This window comes from Chiloscyllium punctatum, chromosome 19 (genome assembly GCF_047496795.1).
Source record: "Chiloscyllium punctatum isolate Juve2018m chromosome 19, sChiPun1.3, whole genome shotgun sequence".
NCBI classification, from domain to species: domain Eukaryota; kingdom Metazoa; phylum Chordata; class Chondrichthyes; order Orectolobiformes; family Hemiscylliidae; genus Chiloscyllium; species Chiloscyllium punctatum.
In genome coordinates this window covers 75,486,805-75,504,104 of record NC_092757.1, presented here as the reverse complement: position 1 = coordinate 75,504,104, position 17,300 = coordinate 75,486,805, and the positions used below count along the sequence as shown (strand labels likewise).

The 17,300-nt window shown below is 39.0% G+C and overlaps 1 protein-coding gene across 20 annotated transcripts in view; it reads left to right on the top strand.

Moving 5' to 3' along the window:
- Positions 1-17,300, top strand: part of myo18ab (myosin XVIIIA b) — a 289,512-nt gene that overhangs the window by 209,739 nt on the left and 62,473 nt on the right. For all 20 annotated transcript variants that reach the window (XM_072589711.1, XM_072589710.1, XM_072589709.1 and 17 more), the window contains 3 exons: positions 796-919; positions 12,539-12,739; positions 13,852-13,962. In XM_072589711.1, the coding sequence (XP_072445812.1) occupies positions 796-919; positions 12,539-12,739; positions 13,852-13,962 (436 nt within the window). The remainder of the gene's footprint in view (positions 1-795; positions 920-12,538; positions 12,740-13,851; positions 13,963-17,300) is intronic.

The window sequence follows — 17,300 nt, the reverse complement described above, 5'->3', positions numbered from 1 at the left end:
CTACAAAATTCCTCTCTCCTAACTCAAAGGCAAAATTCAAGAGGTCCCAAATCATGTATTTATTTCTAGAATAAATTTTGTTACCTTTCTTCTGCCACAATTGCATTGGTCAGGAGTTGCGACTCCTTGCTGCAGTTGGTGCCGTTTGAAACAGATGAAAGAAGTCAATACTGACTTTTCTGAGAAAAGCAATATTTCCAAATATCCCAGTTCACTGTCTCTGGTTTCTGAACTTAATTCACTAAAATTTTTGAAACTTGAACAAATTCGCAAGTAAGAAGAACCTGTGAAAACAGATTGACTTTGTCTTGTATTTAAAATGATCCAATTCAGTGTTAAAATATTGCTCTTGTGAAATTTCACCTTTTGATAATCCTGCATACATGGGGCTATACAACTACATTGTGGATTCACAAAACAGTCAAGTAACCTTTTGTGTTGTGAGGACATGATGCTTATGAAACAATGCAATGACTAGTATAAAATCATGCATTTGTGAAATCCTAAGAAATTTGAGTCATCAGATTGTATCTCGCTTGTGTTTTTTTGATTACAGGCTTTTAAAAGGAGGTTCTGTCTGTAAGTCCCTCCCTTTGCACGCACACAGACATGCATCAACACATGCTTCAAAGTTGTGTCCACTCATCTAAACTACCAATGTATGTTAGAAGAAAATAGATTTTTATAGCATATTAGCCATATGACCCAGATGGAACACTCTTTGTAACCAATGGAAGTTCAAAATTGTGCTTTTTGTTGCCATAATCCTTTTTTGTTTAAACATATGTGCTTCAGGTTTGACAGTGAGTTGTCACAGGCAGCAGATGAAGCTCAAAGAGAGAAGATCCAAAAAGAGAAACTAAGCAGAGAAAGAGATGGATTTATAGCAGAGATATTCAGCTTAAAGCAACAACTGGATGTATGTATTATCATAATAAAAATAAATTCAATAGTTTGTTAGATTTGAGCAATAGCTGTAAATAATATTGTTTGAATTTGTGATGTGACATATACACAGAATAAGTGATGATAATATTTGTTATTGCTACATCTGTTAAAAGGTTTTTTTAAAAATCTTTAACGTGATAAAAAAAAGACTCAATAGCCCAGAGTTTGTAGCTATTAGCAGCAACTTACGTGCTTGGTACTGAAATCTAAGAAAGGGAAGCTTGCTGAGAAATCTGCAGTCTCTGTGACAAGAATTGTAATTCTGTTGGCATGTGGTTTAACAGAGATTTCCAGCATAGAGTTGGGAGTATTGTTCAACCTGTTTGAACAGCCAATCATATTTAAAATTCTCTAAACCAATGAGATAAGATAACTTGATATTGCAAGGAGAAGAACTGAAATTGGGACAAATACTTGGAGTGAAGATAGAAGCTGACATATGAAGAAAGCTCAAGTTTTTTTATTATTTATGAAGTATAATTTTAAAAATCTAGTAATTAATAAATGTATTTTTCAGGGCCATATCTGTTGATTAGTACTTCATGTTTGATTTGTTTCAGTCAGATATCTCCCTCACCCACCACAGTACCAGAATTAGTCTTACCAAAATTACAAGTGAGATCCTGTAGACTAATAAAGGCAAACTTTTCTTCCTTGGTCTTCTCAAGCTGTCTACAGTATTTGACATAATCGATGAAATCAATTTCTAATATCTAAGGTCTCTCCATTGTTACATTAAGGTGCACTGTACTTGCTTGATTCTGTTTGTTCCTATTTAATCATAAATAGAATCAAACATCTCTGACATCTATTCCCATTTATGCACAGTTTCTCTTTGATATCAACCAAGAATCTTTTTAGCCCTATCATCCAAAAACAAAATGACACCATCCTGCATTAGTACCACCATTTCTCTTGGCAACTGGACTGGCTCTCAATTGTCAGACTGCCGGTCTGTCATCAAGACCAGAAACGTCCTCTAATTAAACACTATGAAGTCCAGAGCCATTGAACCCACCACAAATTCTACTATGTGGCAATTGTTTGAGGCTGAACTAAATGTCACTTTATTTTGCTATGATCCACACAGAGAAAGATATCTTTAAAAAGAAAGATGAATTTCCATGTGACCAACAGAGAATTGCATGACAAGACTTATGTTTTTAGACTTGCTGTGATCAATTAACTAAAATCAATATTCACTAAACATTACTTAGGCAACAAATACATTAAAGCTTTTCATCTTGCGTTCATCAGAACATTTCCAGAAAATCTTTGATAAGTTGTGACATCAAAGGTTATTGTAGAAAATAAAAGTTCATGGTGTAGGGAGATAACTTTTGGTATGGATAGAAGAATAGCTGGCAAACACACAGTAGAGAGTAGGCATAAATGGGTCTTTTTCAGATTAGCATGATCTTAGCAAGTGGTGTGCCACAGGAATCATTGCTGGGGCCTCAGCTATTGATAACTTATATAAATCAGTTAGATGAAAGGACAGAAGATATGGCTGCCAAATTTGCTGGCAGCAGAAAGAAAGCAAGAAAAGTAAACTGTGAAAAGGACAAGAGGTTATGAAAAAGAGAGCTTAGTTGAGTGAATGTGCAAAGAAATGGCCAATGAAGTATAATGTGTGTAAATATGAAATTGTCAATTTTGGCAGGAAGAATTGAAATAGAAGCATATTATTATGAAGATTTGGGTGGACTTTACCTTTTCAGAGGTATTTATCGGGGGTTTTATGGACTAGTATGATAGAAGAGAAAGTAAAAGGTAGGTTAGAGGAAGGAGTTGTAAATAGTTAATCATTCTCTGTTATACTTTAAGAAATAAAGTTATTAATTTTGCTTTAAATAGTTCTTGGCCTCTCGGATTTTCACAGATTACTGCATGGGATAAATGTTTTTCTGTGTTGCTGGTTTAAATTAAGCAGGGGGGTTTACCCGTGTCGTAACTGTTTGGGGGCTTATCTGGGACTTGAACAGTTTGGGGGGCTTTTGTCTATGATTTGAACAGTTTGGGTTTGGATTTGTGATTTGAATAGTTTTAGACAGAGTTAAATATATATGAGAAAGCCCAGTAGATATAATCACTTGCAGGTTGGGGTCCTAGATTTTTGAAGTAAAATGTAGGTCATAGAGTCATAGAGATGTATGGCATGGAAACAGACCCCTTGGCCCTACTCTTTCATGCTGACCAGCTAGCCCAACTTAATCTCGTCCCATTTGCCAGCACTTGGCCCACATCCCTCCAAGCCCTTTCTATTCATATACTCATCCAGATGTCTTTAAATGTTTTAATTCTACCAGCCTCCTTCACTTTCTCTGGCAGCTCATTCCATACATGCACCACCCTCTTCATGAAAAAGTTGCCCCTTAGCTCTCTTCTATATCCTTTCCCTCTCACCCTAAACCTATGCCCTCTACTTCTGGACTCCCCTACCCCAGGGAAAAGACTTTGTCGATTTATCCTATCCATGCCCCTCATGATCTTATAAACCTCAATTTGGAAACGCACAAAATCCAGCGGGCCTGCTCCAACGTTAATGTGGCAATTTGTTTAATTTTGGTGACTTGTGGTTGATTAAATTAAAAGTGAGAGAAATGGCCCTTAAAATTGCTAAAGAGGTTCTGGGATTTGAAGATGATTCTCAAATTTGCCAAGAAAGTTTAGAAGGAAAGAAAAAGGCCATACTTTTAGAATTAGCAAATAAGTTAGATTTGGGTTTAACCAAGGACAAGAGTAAAGCTGAAAGTGTAAGGGAATTACTCACACACTTAGGTGTGCAGTAGAGGTAGAAAAACTTAAATTACAATTGAGGAAAATGGAATTAGAAGATAACCAGAGAGTGAGGGGAAAAGAGAAGGTTCTTGGCTGAGCAAAAAGAGAGAAGGAAGGGGTAGAGAAATGGGTGGCACGTTGGCACAGTGGTTAGCACTGCTATGTCACAGCGCCAGAGACTCTGGTTCAATTCCCACCTCGGGCAACTGTGTGGAGTTTGCACATTCTCCCCGTGTCTGCGTGGGTTCCCTCTGGGTGCTCCGATTTCCTCCCACAGTCCAAAAAATGTGCATGGCCATGCTAAATTGCCCATAGTGTTAGGTGAAGGGGTAAATGTAGGGGAATGGGTCTGGGTGGGTTGCTCCTCGGAGGGTCAGTGTGGACTTGTTGTGCCGAAGGGCCTGTTTCCGTACTGTAAGTAATCTTAAAAAAAATTCTTAGCTGATAAATGGGCGTATGCTTTGAAAATAGATAAGACCTATGAAGCTCTAAGAGAGATTATTCTTTTGGAGGAGTTTAAAAACTCTCTTCCAGAAATGGTAAGAATTCGCATGGAGGAACAGAAAGTTCTGAAAGTGAGAAGGGCAGCAGAATACATCTTGGTGCATAAGACAAGCTTCCGGCCAGAATTTTGGACGGTGACGGATAGAAGTTGGGAGAAGGGGAGCTCCTACACTATGAAACTAAGAGTAGACAACACTGGTAAGAATTTACCATGTGTTAAAGAAACCCAAGAGGGTGAAAAGGAGGTGAAAGGCCTCGTGTTTTCACTATAATGAAATGGGACACTGAAAATTACAGTACCAGTGGTTTCGGAAGGGCACTGGTAAAAGATGTTTTCACTGCCAGAAAGTGGGACATGTAAAGTCACAGTGCTGGTCATTAAAGAAAGGCACTGTGGGAAAAGACATGGTAAAAGAAGCTAGGCCAATGGCATTAGTGAAGGTTGTAAAGAAAGACCCAAGAAGAGCCGACGTGCTGCAGGAGAGCGTACAGCCTGGGCAGGGGCTGGGTATGGAGTTAGTACCTGATCTCTACAAAGAATTTGCCTCTGTGAGGAAAGTTGACTCAAAGAACAGGGAGAGAAGGACAAGAAATTATAATTTTGAGCAATACAGTATCTGGCCAGTAGCTGATGGTAAGGGATGAGCGAATATGCATTCTTTCTGATCTGTTACCTGAGAGTGTGGTAATTTGTGGGATAGATGGACGGAAATTTAGCAGTCCCCTGTGTATGATCAGGTTGGATTGCTAACTCAAGACTGGGGAAGTTACAGTGGGAGTGATTGCCAGAATGTCAGTTCCAGGAATTCAGTTTGTTCTTGGGAATGATTTGGCAGGATCCAAGGTGGGAGTGACACCCCTTGTTGTGGAGAAGCTGAGGAGTTAAAACAAAAATATCCTGGTATTTTCTCAGACCGTGTGGTAACCAGATCCAACTATCATAAGTCACAGCACAAAGCAAAAAGTAAAGAGAAAGATGAAGGACTTGAGGTTCAATTAGCGGATATCCTGTTGGACGTAATGGTGCAGGAAAAACTGAACAGACAGAGGGTCAGACAGAAGTGTTTACTCCTGAAAAACTGAGACTTGCAACAGCAAAACAAGAACGATAAAAGATATATATGTGGATGTGTACTCTGAAAGGAGGCAGAGAATATTCTGGAAGGTTATTATCCAAAAGGTAGAATTCGAAGGCAGAAATGGAGACCATAACAGGGTTAGTGCAGAGGAGAAATGGGCCGAATTGCACCAGATTGTGTTGCTGGTAGCATACAGACAAGAGGTGTTAACGGGTAGCACATGAACTACCTGTAGGAGATCACCTCGGGGTACGAAAGATTCAAGCTAAGGTACAAATACATTCTTACTGGCCTGGAATGCACAAGGATATGGTTAACTTTTGCTGTATGTGTCATACATGCCAAATGGTCGGTAAGCCACAGGCGGTAATAAAACCAGCACCTTTGTTGCCAATTCCTGCATTTGAAGAACCTTTCGCCTATACAATAATTGATTGTCTAGGTCCCCTCCCAAGAACTAAAAGTGGGAACCAGTACTCGTTAACCATAATGGGTGTGCCTACTAGATTTCCAAAGGCAATTCCATTACAGAGTATCAAGGCAAAAAGGGTAGTAGAGGAGTTAATAACTTTCTTCTCATAGTATGGGCTACCCAGAGAGATTCAGTCGAGCCAAGGGTCAAATTTTACTGCTAGGCTGTTTAAGGAGGTTAAGGATAGCTTAAGTATGCAGCAATTTAAATCCAGTGTGTATCATCCTGAATACCGTGGAGCTTTAGAAAGGCGGCATCAGACCTTGAAGACCATGTTGAGAACATATTGTCAGGATTACCCAAATGATTGGGGTAAAGGTATCCCATTTGTATTGTTTGCCATTAGAGATGCCCCAAACAAATCTACACCGTTCACTCCCTTCGAGTCAATATTCAGGCCTGAAGTGAGAGGCCCTTTTGAAATTAAAGTAAAATTGACAGGACCAAGGTCTGAGATCTCACACTGAGATTATGTATTGGAAGTGAGGGAGAGATTAAAATGAGTGGGTGAGTTAGCTAAACAGCATCTAAAGAGGACACCGTATAGAATGAAACAGGTGGCAGATAAAAGCTCTGAGACTCTGATGTTTTCCTGAGGGGACGATTTCAGTGATAGGAGATCCCTTCAAAGCCAGGCTTAGTGGTCCCTATCAAATTGAGAAAAAAATTGAATCAAGTGAACTATCTAGTAAAGATGCCTGACAGGTTAAAAAAAGGTATCGGGTATGTCACATGAACATGTTGAAACTGTATTATACTAGAGAAAGAACTGGAGAAACTAGTATTAGTTACTGCCCCATAGAGTGAGGAATCAAGTCCAGATGATGTGGATTTTGATGTGCCTCAAAATAGATTAGGAAATGAAGAAGTCCTTGAAGAGTGGGATAGGTTAGTAAGCAGTCTGTCTCAGGAGCATAGAACACAGTTGAAAGATTTATTACCGATCAGGACATATGTAAGAGTCAGATGGGGAGGACTAATGCTATTGTACATGAAGTAGATGTAGGGAATATTGCTCCGCTAAAACAACACCCCTGTCGGCTTAATCATTTCAAAGCCAGACAAGTCCAGATGGAGGTGGAGGCCATGCTCTACAAGGACATCATCAAATCAAGCCAGAGCGAATGCAATTTGCTGATCGCCTTAGTTCCCAAACTGGGCAGGACTCAGCGATTCAAAATGGATTATCAGAAGTTCAACGCCATTGCAAAATCGGACTCTTATCCAGTTCCTAAATTGGAGGACTGTATTGAGAAATTTGGGCAAGCCAGTTACATCACAAAGTTGGACTTAATTCTTGGTTACTGGCAGGTACCTTTTATCAGTGTCAGCGAAAGAAATTTCTGCATTTGTAACCCCAAATGGGCTATATCGGTTTAAATGATGCCCTTTGGAATAAGGAACACACCCGCCATATTCCGAAGACTCATGAACAGAGTTGTGGCTGTGTTAACAAACTATACAGTCTATTTGGACTGATCTTTAGTAAGTCCTGGAAAGATCATATGGTAGAGTCGGCAAAGCTCTTTAAATGACGACAATAAGCAAAATTGGTGATAAACTTAAATAAAACTGAATTCGCAAAAGCTGAGGTGATGTTCTTGGGACATAACGTCGATCATGGAAGGTTGACCCCACAGGTCACAAAGACGAAAGCCATCGAAATAATTTCCACAACCAACCTCAAAGAAAAAGGTGCTTTGATTTTTAGGACTCGGCTGTTTCTATCATAAGGCTGTTCCAAACTTCAGCAATGTAGTGGCACCATTAACCAATTTGCTGAATAAGAATGCAGTGTTGGTGGATAGATCAATGCTAGGAGGCATTCGACCATTTGAAATTAATATTAACCACCAAACCAATTTTAACTACACCAAACTTTTCAAAACCTTTTAAAGTCATCATCGATGCTAGTGACATAGGAATTGGAGCTGTACTTGAACAGGAAGATGAGGATGGGATTGAACTGCCAGTTGGTTACTTTTCGAAGAAGCTCCCCATCCACCAGAGGAAATGCTCCGTGATTGACAAAGAACTGTTGAGTTTGGTACTGGTCTTACAATATTTTAATGTGTATGTCACGAACAATGTGTCTGAGACGGTTGTGTTCATGGATCACAATCCGCTTACATTCTTGGAACACTTTAAAGACAAGAGTATGAAACCACTTCATTGGAGTCTTATTTTACAGACTTTTAGTTTAAATATCATGTTGCGGTCGTAAGAATGTAATCACAGATGAGTTATCACGTATTTAACTGAAAGTTTAGATGAGATCTGTCTTCATTTAATGTTATACACACATATACAGTTAAATGGGAAGAAGTTAAAGTGAGCTTCGATTAAAGTTATCTGTATATTAGGAGTTCATAGAGTTGAAAAAAAATGAAAATCTTTTCATTATGTTGGTTCATTTTTTCTTAAGGAAGGAGGTGTTATTAAGATGTGGGTGTACTGTACCTTTAAGAGATTTAAAACCTAGCAGAACTACCTGACAGCACCACGTTTTCTAGATAAGATACAATGTTCCGTGTAGTCCAGCAGCTAGGATAGCTGGTTGCCTGGAATCAAAAACATATTTGAATTAGACCAGTCAGCTTAAATTATACCACCACCCCCCCCCCCCCCCCAAAAAAAAGCCAAACTCCAATCAAGGTTAAATTTAGTATATTGACAAAATTAAAAGTCAATGACACAATCCAATGCTTTGGGGTAAAAAGACCAGGAAAAATTGATCAGTTGAGAGAACTGCCAAAAGACCAACAGGTGTAGACTGCTAGTCAGAACTCTGAGAGGTACCTGTCTAGAGAAGGAGTTTGCACAGAGAAAAACATCAACACTGACCTGGAGAGCAAATCTACCGAGGAAGATATGACGAGGAGTCAACTGCTGGCTGGTTTTAAAAGTTGAATTTTTCAGTAAACCTTAATCAGGGGTTTTGTTGGACTAGTACTATAGAAGGAAAAGTAAAAGATAGGTAAGAGGAAGGAGTTGAAGGTAGTTGTTAGTTAATTTTCTCTGTTATACTTTAAGAAATAAAGTTGTTAATTTTTTACTTTAAATAGTTCTTGGCCTGTCAGATTTTCAGTGCACAGGATAAATCTATTCTGTGTTGTTGGTTTAAATTAAGCAGAAGAGTTTACCCATATCATAACAATATAATGTAAATGAGAGATTGCAGAGCTATGTGATACAGAGGAATCTGAATGTCCTCCTACATGAATCACAGGCTTGCACACACAGCAAGTAATTAGGAGAGCTAATTGTTTGTTGTGTGCAGAATTGCGTACAAAAGCAGGATGATCACTGGTATGGAGGGATTGTCTTATAAGCAAAGGATAAGTAGTTTGGGACTTAACCCAGTGGATTTTAGGAGAATGAGAATTTATTTCACAGAAACATAGAATGCTTAAGGGATTTGACAGGGTAAATGCTGAGAGAATGTTTCCCCTAATGGGAGAGTCACGGACTTGACCATAGTCTCAGAATTAAAGGGTGCCAATTAAAGTATGAGATGAGGAGGAATTTCTTCAATCACATGTTGAGAGTCTTGGGGAGTCCTTGTTGCAGAGAGCTGTGGGGACAGGGTACTGGTATACATTTGAGGCTGAAATAGAGACATTTGTGATCATTATGAAAAACAAGTGTTATGGGGACAATGCTGGAAAGTGGACATGAGGAATTGAATGGTGGAGCAGGCTTGAAGGACTGAATGACCTTCTCCTAATCATATTTCTTCTGGTCTCATGGTTATAAATCAAGAAGCACCATTTAAAACAGATTAAGTTTTTTGTTTTGTCTCAGAGGGCTCTTGAATCGTTGAAACTCTCTTTCTCATAAGGTAGAGGAAGAAAAGTCTTTAATGGTTTTAATGCAGGGTTAAATGGATTCTTGTTAAGCAACTGGTTTAAAGTCTATCAGGGACAGGCACGATTGCGGATTTAATGTTGCAATCAGATCATCCTTCTTTTTATTGAATGGTGCAGCAGACTGTTCTTCATCCAACAGCTTGTTTCCCTTTTTGTGGCAAGGTGTGAAGCCTGGCAATTAAATTTCAGTGTTTCTATTCCGTAGTGTCTAAAGCACATGGGTTTAACTTTGGGTAGATTTTAGAATGATCACCATACCCTGTTCCAAGACTTTACTTTAAATTGAAAGGACAGTTTAAACCATAATCATCTTGCAAAGTCTAGTTTTTATAATATTTATCATACTTGATCCAGAGATTAGCTTTCAACCACATTTGCCATTTCTAAAGCTGCCTATTTCCATCACACAAATGTGCTTCTGCCTCCACTGTACTGAAACCCTGATTTACATCTTTGTCACGTGCAGTTGTGGCTGTTCTAATGCATTTCTGTAAGGTCTCCCAAATTCCACCTTCCATTAAATTTCCCAACTTCTGCCAATCACTACTTAGTTCACAGTAAATCCAGTTCAGTCATTACTTCTGTAATTTGCAGATATACACAGGATCCCATTTAAGCAATTCCTCAATGTTAAAGTTTACATACTTGTCAAGCCTCCTCCATGACCTTGCCCCTCTTGATGTTCAAAATCTTCTCCTAGGTCTACAACCCTCCGTCATCTTTGTATTGCACTAATCCTGGCCTCTTGATCTTCACCTTTTCACCATCGGTGGCTGTTCCTTCAGCTGCTTGGCCGTAAGCTCTGGAATTCTCTCATAAACCTCTCAGCCTTTCAATCTTTCCTTTTATAGGATGTTCTTTAAAACCTGTCTCTTTAACCAGGATTTTGGTCACTACCCTCGTATCATCATTTGCACATTCTCCCCGTGTCTGCGCGGGTTTCCTCCAGGTGCTCCGGTTTCTCCCGCAGTCTAAAAATGTGCAGGTTAGGCCATGCTAATTTGCCCGTAGTGTTAGGTGAAGGGGTAAATGTGGAGGAATGGGTCTGGGTGGGTTGCGCTTCGGCGGGTCAATGTGGATTTGTTGGGTCGTAGGGTCTGTTTTCACACTAAGTAATCTAATCTTGAGTTTTTGTGTCATATTTTGGTTTATGCCTCTGAACCACCTTGGGATTTTTAATTAAGTTAAAAGCATAATATAAATACAATTGTTTTTGTTCCGTAGTTATTACTCTGTTTGCAATGAAAAGTTACACTTCACTGTATAACACAACCTTATGGGGCTTCAAGTAGAAAATGGAATGTCCTTGGCAAAATAATTGATTTTGTCGACTACTTGCTCTGTGTCAGAGCAGTGAAGGGAAGATGGCACTTTGATTAGTCTGAGCTTGTACTATGAATCTGATTACAACTTCAGGATAATTGGGTAATGATTGTGAGCATCAAAAGCCCTGCAAATTTGTGTTTTGATACATTTGATTTTCGAATAGGATTTGCACATCTGAGAAAGCAAATGCCATAAGAAGTTTGATCCTAAAAACTAGCAGATAAAATGTTTTTGTTACTTTATTTTGTTCAGCAAATTTGAAAGTCCCTCATCTCTGGTATCATTCTACTGGATCTCTAAACACTTTCTGAAGTCTTGACATCCTAAAGTGTAGGACCCAATATCAAACACAATAGTCTGGCTGAGGCCACTACTGAAATTTGTTTTATGTCCAGCTTGAAAAGTTTGGTTTCTTTGCAGTTCTCAAAAGGGGTGTTTCAAGAAAAGAAGTTCGGCGTTTGAATTTAGAGACTTTGAATCATACAGCATAGAAACAGGCTCTTCAGCCCAACGCGTCCATGCTGACCTGGCTTCCTAAACTGAACTAGAATGGACAGCATGGTGGCTCAGTGGTTAGCACTGCTGTCTCTCAGCGCCAGGGACCCGGGTTCGATTCTAGCGTCAGGTGACTTTCTGTGTTGAGTTTGCATATTCTCCCCATTTCTGTCTGGTTTCCTCTTACAATCCAAAGATGTGCAGGTTAGGTGAATTGGTCGTGCTAAATTGCCCATAGTGTTCAGGAATGTGTAGGTAAGATGCATTAGTCAAGGGTAAATATAGGATAGAGGAATGGGTCTGGGTGGGAAACTGTTCAGAGGGTAAGTATGGACTTGTTGGGCTCATGGGCCTGTTTCTACACTGTTGGAATTCTGTGATTTCTATGATTTTCTATGATAGCCCGTTTGCTTGCATTTGGCCTATATCCCTCTAAACCTTTCTTATCCAAGGTACTTGTCCAAATATTTTTTAAATGTTGTAATTGAATCCCCCTCTCACTGTCTCTGGTAGCTCAGTTCATATATGCACCACCCTTTGTGTTGTATTTGAAAGCAATAAATTTGACTATCAGTACATTCATGCATGTAAGCCATCAATGCTTACTAGCATGAAATGCCATGAATATTAGTTTTGCTGCTAAAGCAGTTTCTTTTGAGTAACTTGTTTTCTATATGCAGAACTTTACAAAATATAATGATTCTTCATCTGCGCATTCTAGGATCCATGATTTTCCTCATCTTCTATACCCTCCTACGCTTTTGGGGAAAAAAAAGATGACATTAGTCAAAATCTAGTATAGCATAGATTTCAAAGCCAAATGTGAATTGGACTCCTTTGAAGTGTAGAATAAGTCAATTCTGCCTTTTGGTTTTTATCAAATTCAGCTTTCTTTGTGTGGTTGGAGTTAACTGTTACATTCTAAATTCCATTTGCTACATTATTTATTTTGTGATTATATTGACATTTGTATTACCTGTTAGATTATAACCTCATAAAACAATAACCGTAAACATATGTGCCACAGTGAACGACTCAGTCTTTTTACCCCATTTTGCTATTAGGATAAGGATTCTGAAATCATCACCATCACCCAAAAGGCAGAGCGTCTCGATGCAGAACTGCAGGATCTCTCCTCTCAAGAATCTAAAGATGAAGCTTCTCTCGCAAAAGTGAAGAAGCAGGTGCGTGAATTAGAGGCCAAAGTCAAGGACCAGGAAGAGGAGCTTGATGAACAAGCTGGGACTATTCAGATGCTTGAGCAGGTACAATTATTCCTCTTTTATGAAGGTCTTGGAATGTATCTGGAAACATGATTTTAATTTATGCAATTTTAGAATTGTTTCCTTGGAGAAAATGATTTGTGCTCTCCAACCACAGAAGAAGTTTTGACCAAAGATCTTTGAATTAAAGTTTTCAACTTCAGCTGTACTACTTTGTATGTAAAGTTACTCTCAATACTGCTGAATATTATGTGAATCTGTTGCAGGCCTCATGACAAGTTTCAAAGCAGTGTGACAGAGGAGGTAGAGAAACAAATGACTAATCCGTTCAGCCGATATTTATGTTTGGAAATTAGAAAGAGTAGGACATACACTTATATTGATGGGACATGTCACCTTGCTCCTCCCCAGTTTCCTAAAAATGGTATTTTTAAATGCAAGAAGGGATCTTTTGTCCTGAATGTATAACGTTTTATGAATTTTATTAAAAACACTAGTCACTGGATGCTCCTTTCAGACTTGGGTACTTCATATTGAGATCTTCCAGCTGAGAAACGTTTGCTGATAAAAATTGGAACTGTGGCTGCAGGTTTTTCTAATATTCATGAAACCGATCACTTTGAAATTTCTTATGCACATATATTTTTAAAAAAGCAATGGGCTTACTAGGTTTATCATTCCAGTGCAATCCTGCTTAGTATAGCTTGCACAAACTGCTGCCTCTATCTATTTTCATTCATCCAGGAGAGTCAAAGAGGAAGGAAGAAGACTAATTTTCAGAAAAGAACCTGATGTTCCACTGCAGTCCCAAAAATTTGACAGTTAAGCTCCACTTGGCCACTGTAACTCAGTAAGAAAGTTCACCGTTACACAGCTACCAGCTGTACGTTGCAAATTTTGCCACTGACAGGAATTATTCCATTGCCTTTAGATTGCATGCATTGAGTCTACACTAGTTCTATATGCTGACAGTTTACATTATAGCTGCCCCCAAAAATAAGCATGCCTAACACCTAAGCTACTGTTGAGCTTTTGGGTGAAAGAAGAACATTTTGCAAAAAAAAAAGGATTACTTCTGTGAAAATGTTTTTGACAAACTAGTTGTCAAAGCAATTCAGCATTCCTGGAGCAGAATATTTTTGTCCAAACTTTAGGCCAAGCTTCGATTGGAAATGGAAATGGAACGGCACAGACAAACTCAAGCCAAGGAGATTGAAAGTAAAGAGGAGGAGGTGGAAGAAATTAGACAGTCTTGTCAGAAAAAGGTAAGCTTTCTTCCTGTAATACCTAACAACACAGAAATATTTCTTTTATATGAATAATATTTGAAAATTGAATTTTAAGCTGTGTAGGTTGCACATTTGTGGTTGTCACATTACATCCACTCATCCAGAATTCCACTGTATTTGTGCTGAGGGACATGAAAATACAGCAAGTTAAAAGTAAGGTCGGGATATATAGCAGTTACCTTTTTTGTATTTACGACTAATGTAATATAAAATTACTAATTAGAAATCCCACTTTAGAATATTTGAATTTCTCTGTGGAAAGAAAACATTTATCATAATGTTAAAAGAGGGAGATTTTGGTTGCATCATGAAGTTGTAACAGCTTAACGTACAGCTTCTTCCATGCTAATTAAGGTAACTCCTTAACAGCTTGGTGACCATAAGTCCTAAAATTGTGCACATAACTAGTTAGCAAGCTCTATGCAAGCAATCATTATGCATTTAGAAGCTGCTTTGAGAAAGTTTACTGGAATACTATCTGGAATGAGTGGATTGCCTTATGAGGAAAGATAGGCCTGTATCTTCTGCAGTTTAGAAGAGTCAGAATTGACTTGATTGAAACATATTCGATCCTGAGGGGACTTGACTGGGTGGAGGTTGAAACATAGAAACCTAGGACCAGGAGGAAGCTATTATCATGATCATGGCTGATCAATAGCCTAATCCTGGTTTCTCCCCATAACCTTGGATCCCATTTGTCCCAAGTTCTATATGTAGCCACCTCTAGAATACGTTTAATGTTTTGCCATTGGCATCAACTTCCTGTGGTAATAAATTCCACAGGCTCTTCACTCTTTGGGTGAAGAAGTGTCTTCTCATCTCCTTCCTAAATGACCCAACCCGAATCCTCAGACTATGATCCCTGGTTCTGGACGCACCCATCATTGGGAACATCCTCCCTGTATCTACCCTTTGTAGTCCTGTTAGAATTTTATAAGTCTTTGAGATCCCCCTGACTCATCTGAACTCCAGTGAAAACTATCCTAACCTATTCAATATCTCCTCCTACATCAGTCACACCATCCCTGGAATCAGCCTGGTAAACCTTCACTGTACTCCCTCAAGTGCAAGAGCATCCTTTCTCAGAAAAGGAGACCAAAACTGCACACAATATTCAAAATGTAGCCTCACCAAGGCCCTGTATAACTGCAACAACACATCCCTGCACCTGTACTTGAAACTTCTCGCAATGTAGGCCAACATACCATTTGCCTTCTTTATGGCCTGCTGCATCTGCATGCTTACCTTCAGTGACAGGTGCTCAAGGACACCCAGGTCCTACTGCACAGTTCTCCCCCAATTTACAGCCATTCAGGTAGTAATCTGCCTTCTTGTTTTTGCTTCCAAAGTGAGTAACCTTCCACATATCCAAATTATACTGCATCTGCCGTTGATTTGTCCACTCACCCAACCTGTCCAGATCATGCTGGAGGACCCCTGCATCCTCATCACAGTTCATCCTCCCACCCAACTTGATATCACCCACAAACTTTGCATATTACATTTTGTTCCCTTATCCAAATTATTAATGTACATTGTGAATAGCTGGGGTTCTAACACAGGAGTCATGTCACTCAGACACACTGCATCTGATGTGCATAAACTTCACCATGTTGTTCCTAGCTCAGAGAATATACTTTACTATTCAAATCATCCTGGAGTAAAAGGGAACAGGAGAAAACAATACTTCCTCAGTTAGCTAGTCGCTGGACCACTTAGAACTTTTGGTAGATTTAGGCTATAATAAAATAGGTTAAATTCCGTTAGATGCCTGTTACCCGAAATAAAATTAAACAGGTGGTCATTTGTCAATATATGGCACCTTGCAATACTGACAAACTATGTGATACATGGAATTTACTACTTCACATCTTCCTCTGTATTCCTATTATTTAAGATGGGTTTTGGGTGAATTACGTTCCATGGAATATTCTAACTTATCCACCTTTTCAGATTTTTGGACTGATTCAAGATACACACCTTCCCAAAGTCCTAATCACTATACAGATATTATGTTTGGAATGCTATCACCTGTTATTTAGGCTTTCTAGGTAAAATTCATTGTACTGTTGTGATTTTGGATTGTAAGGAAGAAGCACCATTGTAAAGGTATTTTTTCCCTGATATGAACTATTAATTTTGAAGATTGCCATAAATAATTCTATTGGTTAAGACAGCAATATTGCTATTTCTTGTCATCTGTGGCAAACATTATTGTAGTTACCATAAGATTGAGACATAGAAACAAAAGTAGGCTATTTGGCCCATTGAGTTTGCTTTAACATTCAATGAGATCATGATAATCATGAACTCCATTTTCCTGCTTTATCCACATAATCTTTGCCCTTTTATTTAAAAATCTGCCTCTCTCAGCCTTGCAATACGCATTACCCAAACCCAACAGCTCTCTTGCAATTAAAAAAAAGTTCCACTGATTCACTACCCCATGAGAACAAATTCTTTCACAATTCCGCCTTAAATGGGCGAATCCTCATTCTGAAATTATGCCTTCTGGTTCTGGATTATCCAACAAGGGGAAACAAGTTTACTGCATCTGCCCTGTTCAGTTCCCTATGAATCTTGTGTGTTGCAATAAGATCACCTCTCATTCTTCTTCACTCCAACCAGTACAGATCCAAATTACCCAACCTGACTTCAGAAGAAAATCTCTCCATACTTAGAGTCAACTTCTCTGGTCTGAAGCTTCTCTAGTCTGACTGTAATGCCAGCATATCTCTACTCCGATAAATGGACCAAATCTGTCAATCGTGAACAACTTGGTTTATTCAGAGATCCAGCAGATAGTGCTAAAAGAGCGTCCCGCCTTAAGTTAGACTAGTAGGTTTGAGACTTTTATTCCCTGTGTGGATGAGAACAGGGGGCTGTCAGAAGGATGAACAAACTGATCATAGCATTATGATACAAGGAGCCAGTCAAGAGGGGGGGAATAAAAGAGAAATGTTGTATTCGGGGACAGTATAGTCAGGGTAATTGACATGTTTTCTGTGGCCAGGATTGAGAGTCTTGAAGGCTGGGTTGTACAGAGCTTGGAGTGGGAGGGAAAAGATCCAGTTGGCTTGGTCCACGTAGATACCAATGCTTATTGGTGGAAAGAGGAAATGGGTTCTACTGCAAGAATAAGAGCAGCCAGGGGCTTAACTAAAAATCAGAATCAGAAAGATGATAACCTCCAGATTAATATCTGAGCAATGAATTAATTGGCACAGGGTCTACAAGATTAGAAGTAAATGCATGGCTGAAAGATTGGTGTGGGTGAAAAAGGGTTAAATTCACTGGACATTGGCATCAGTATT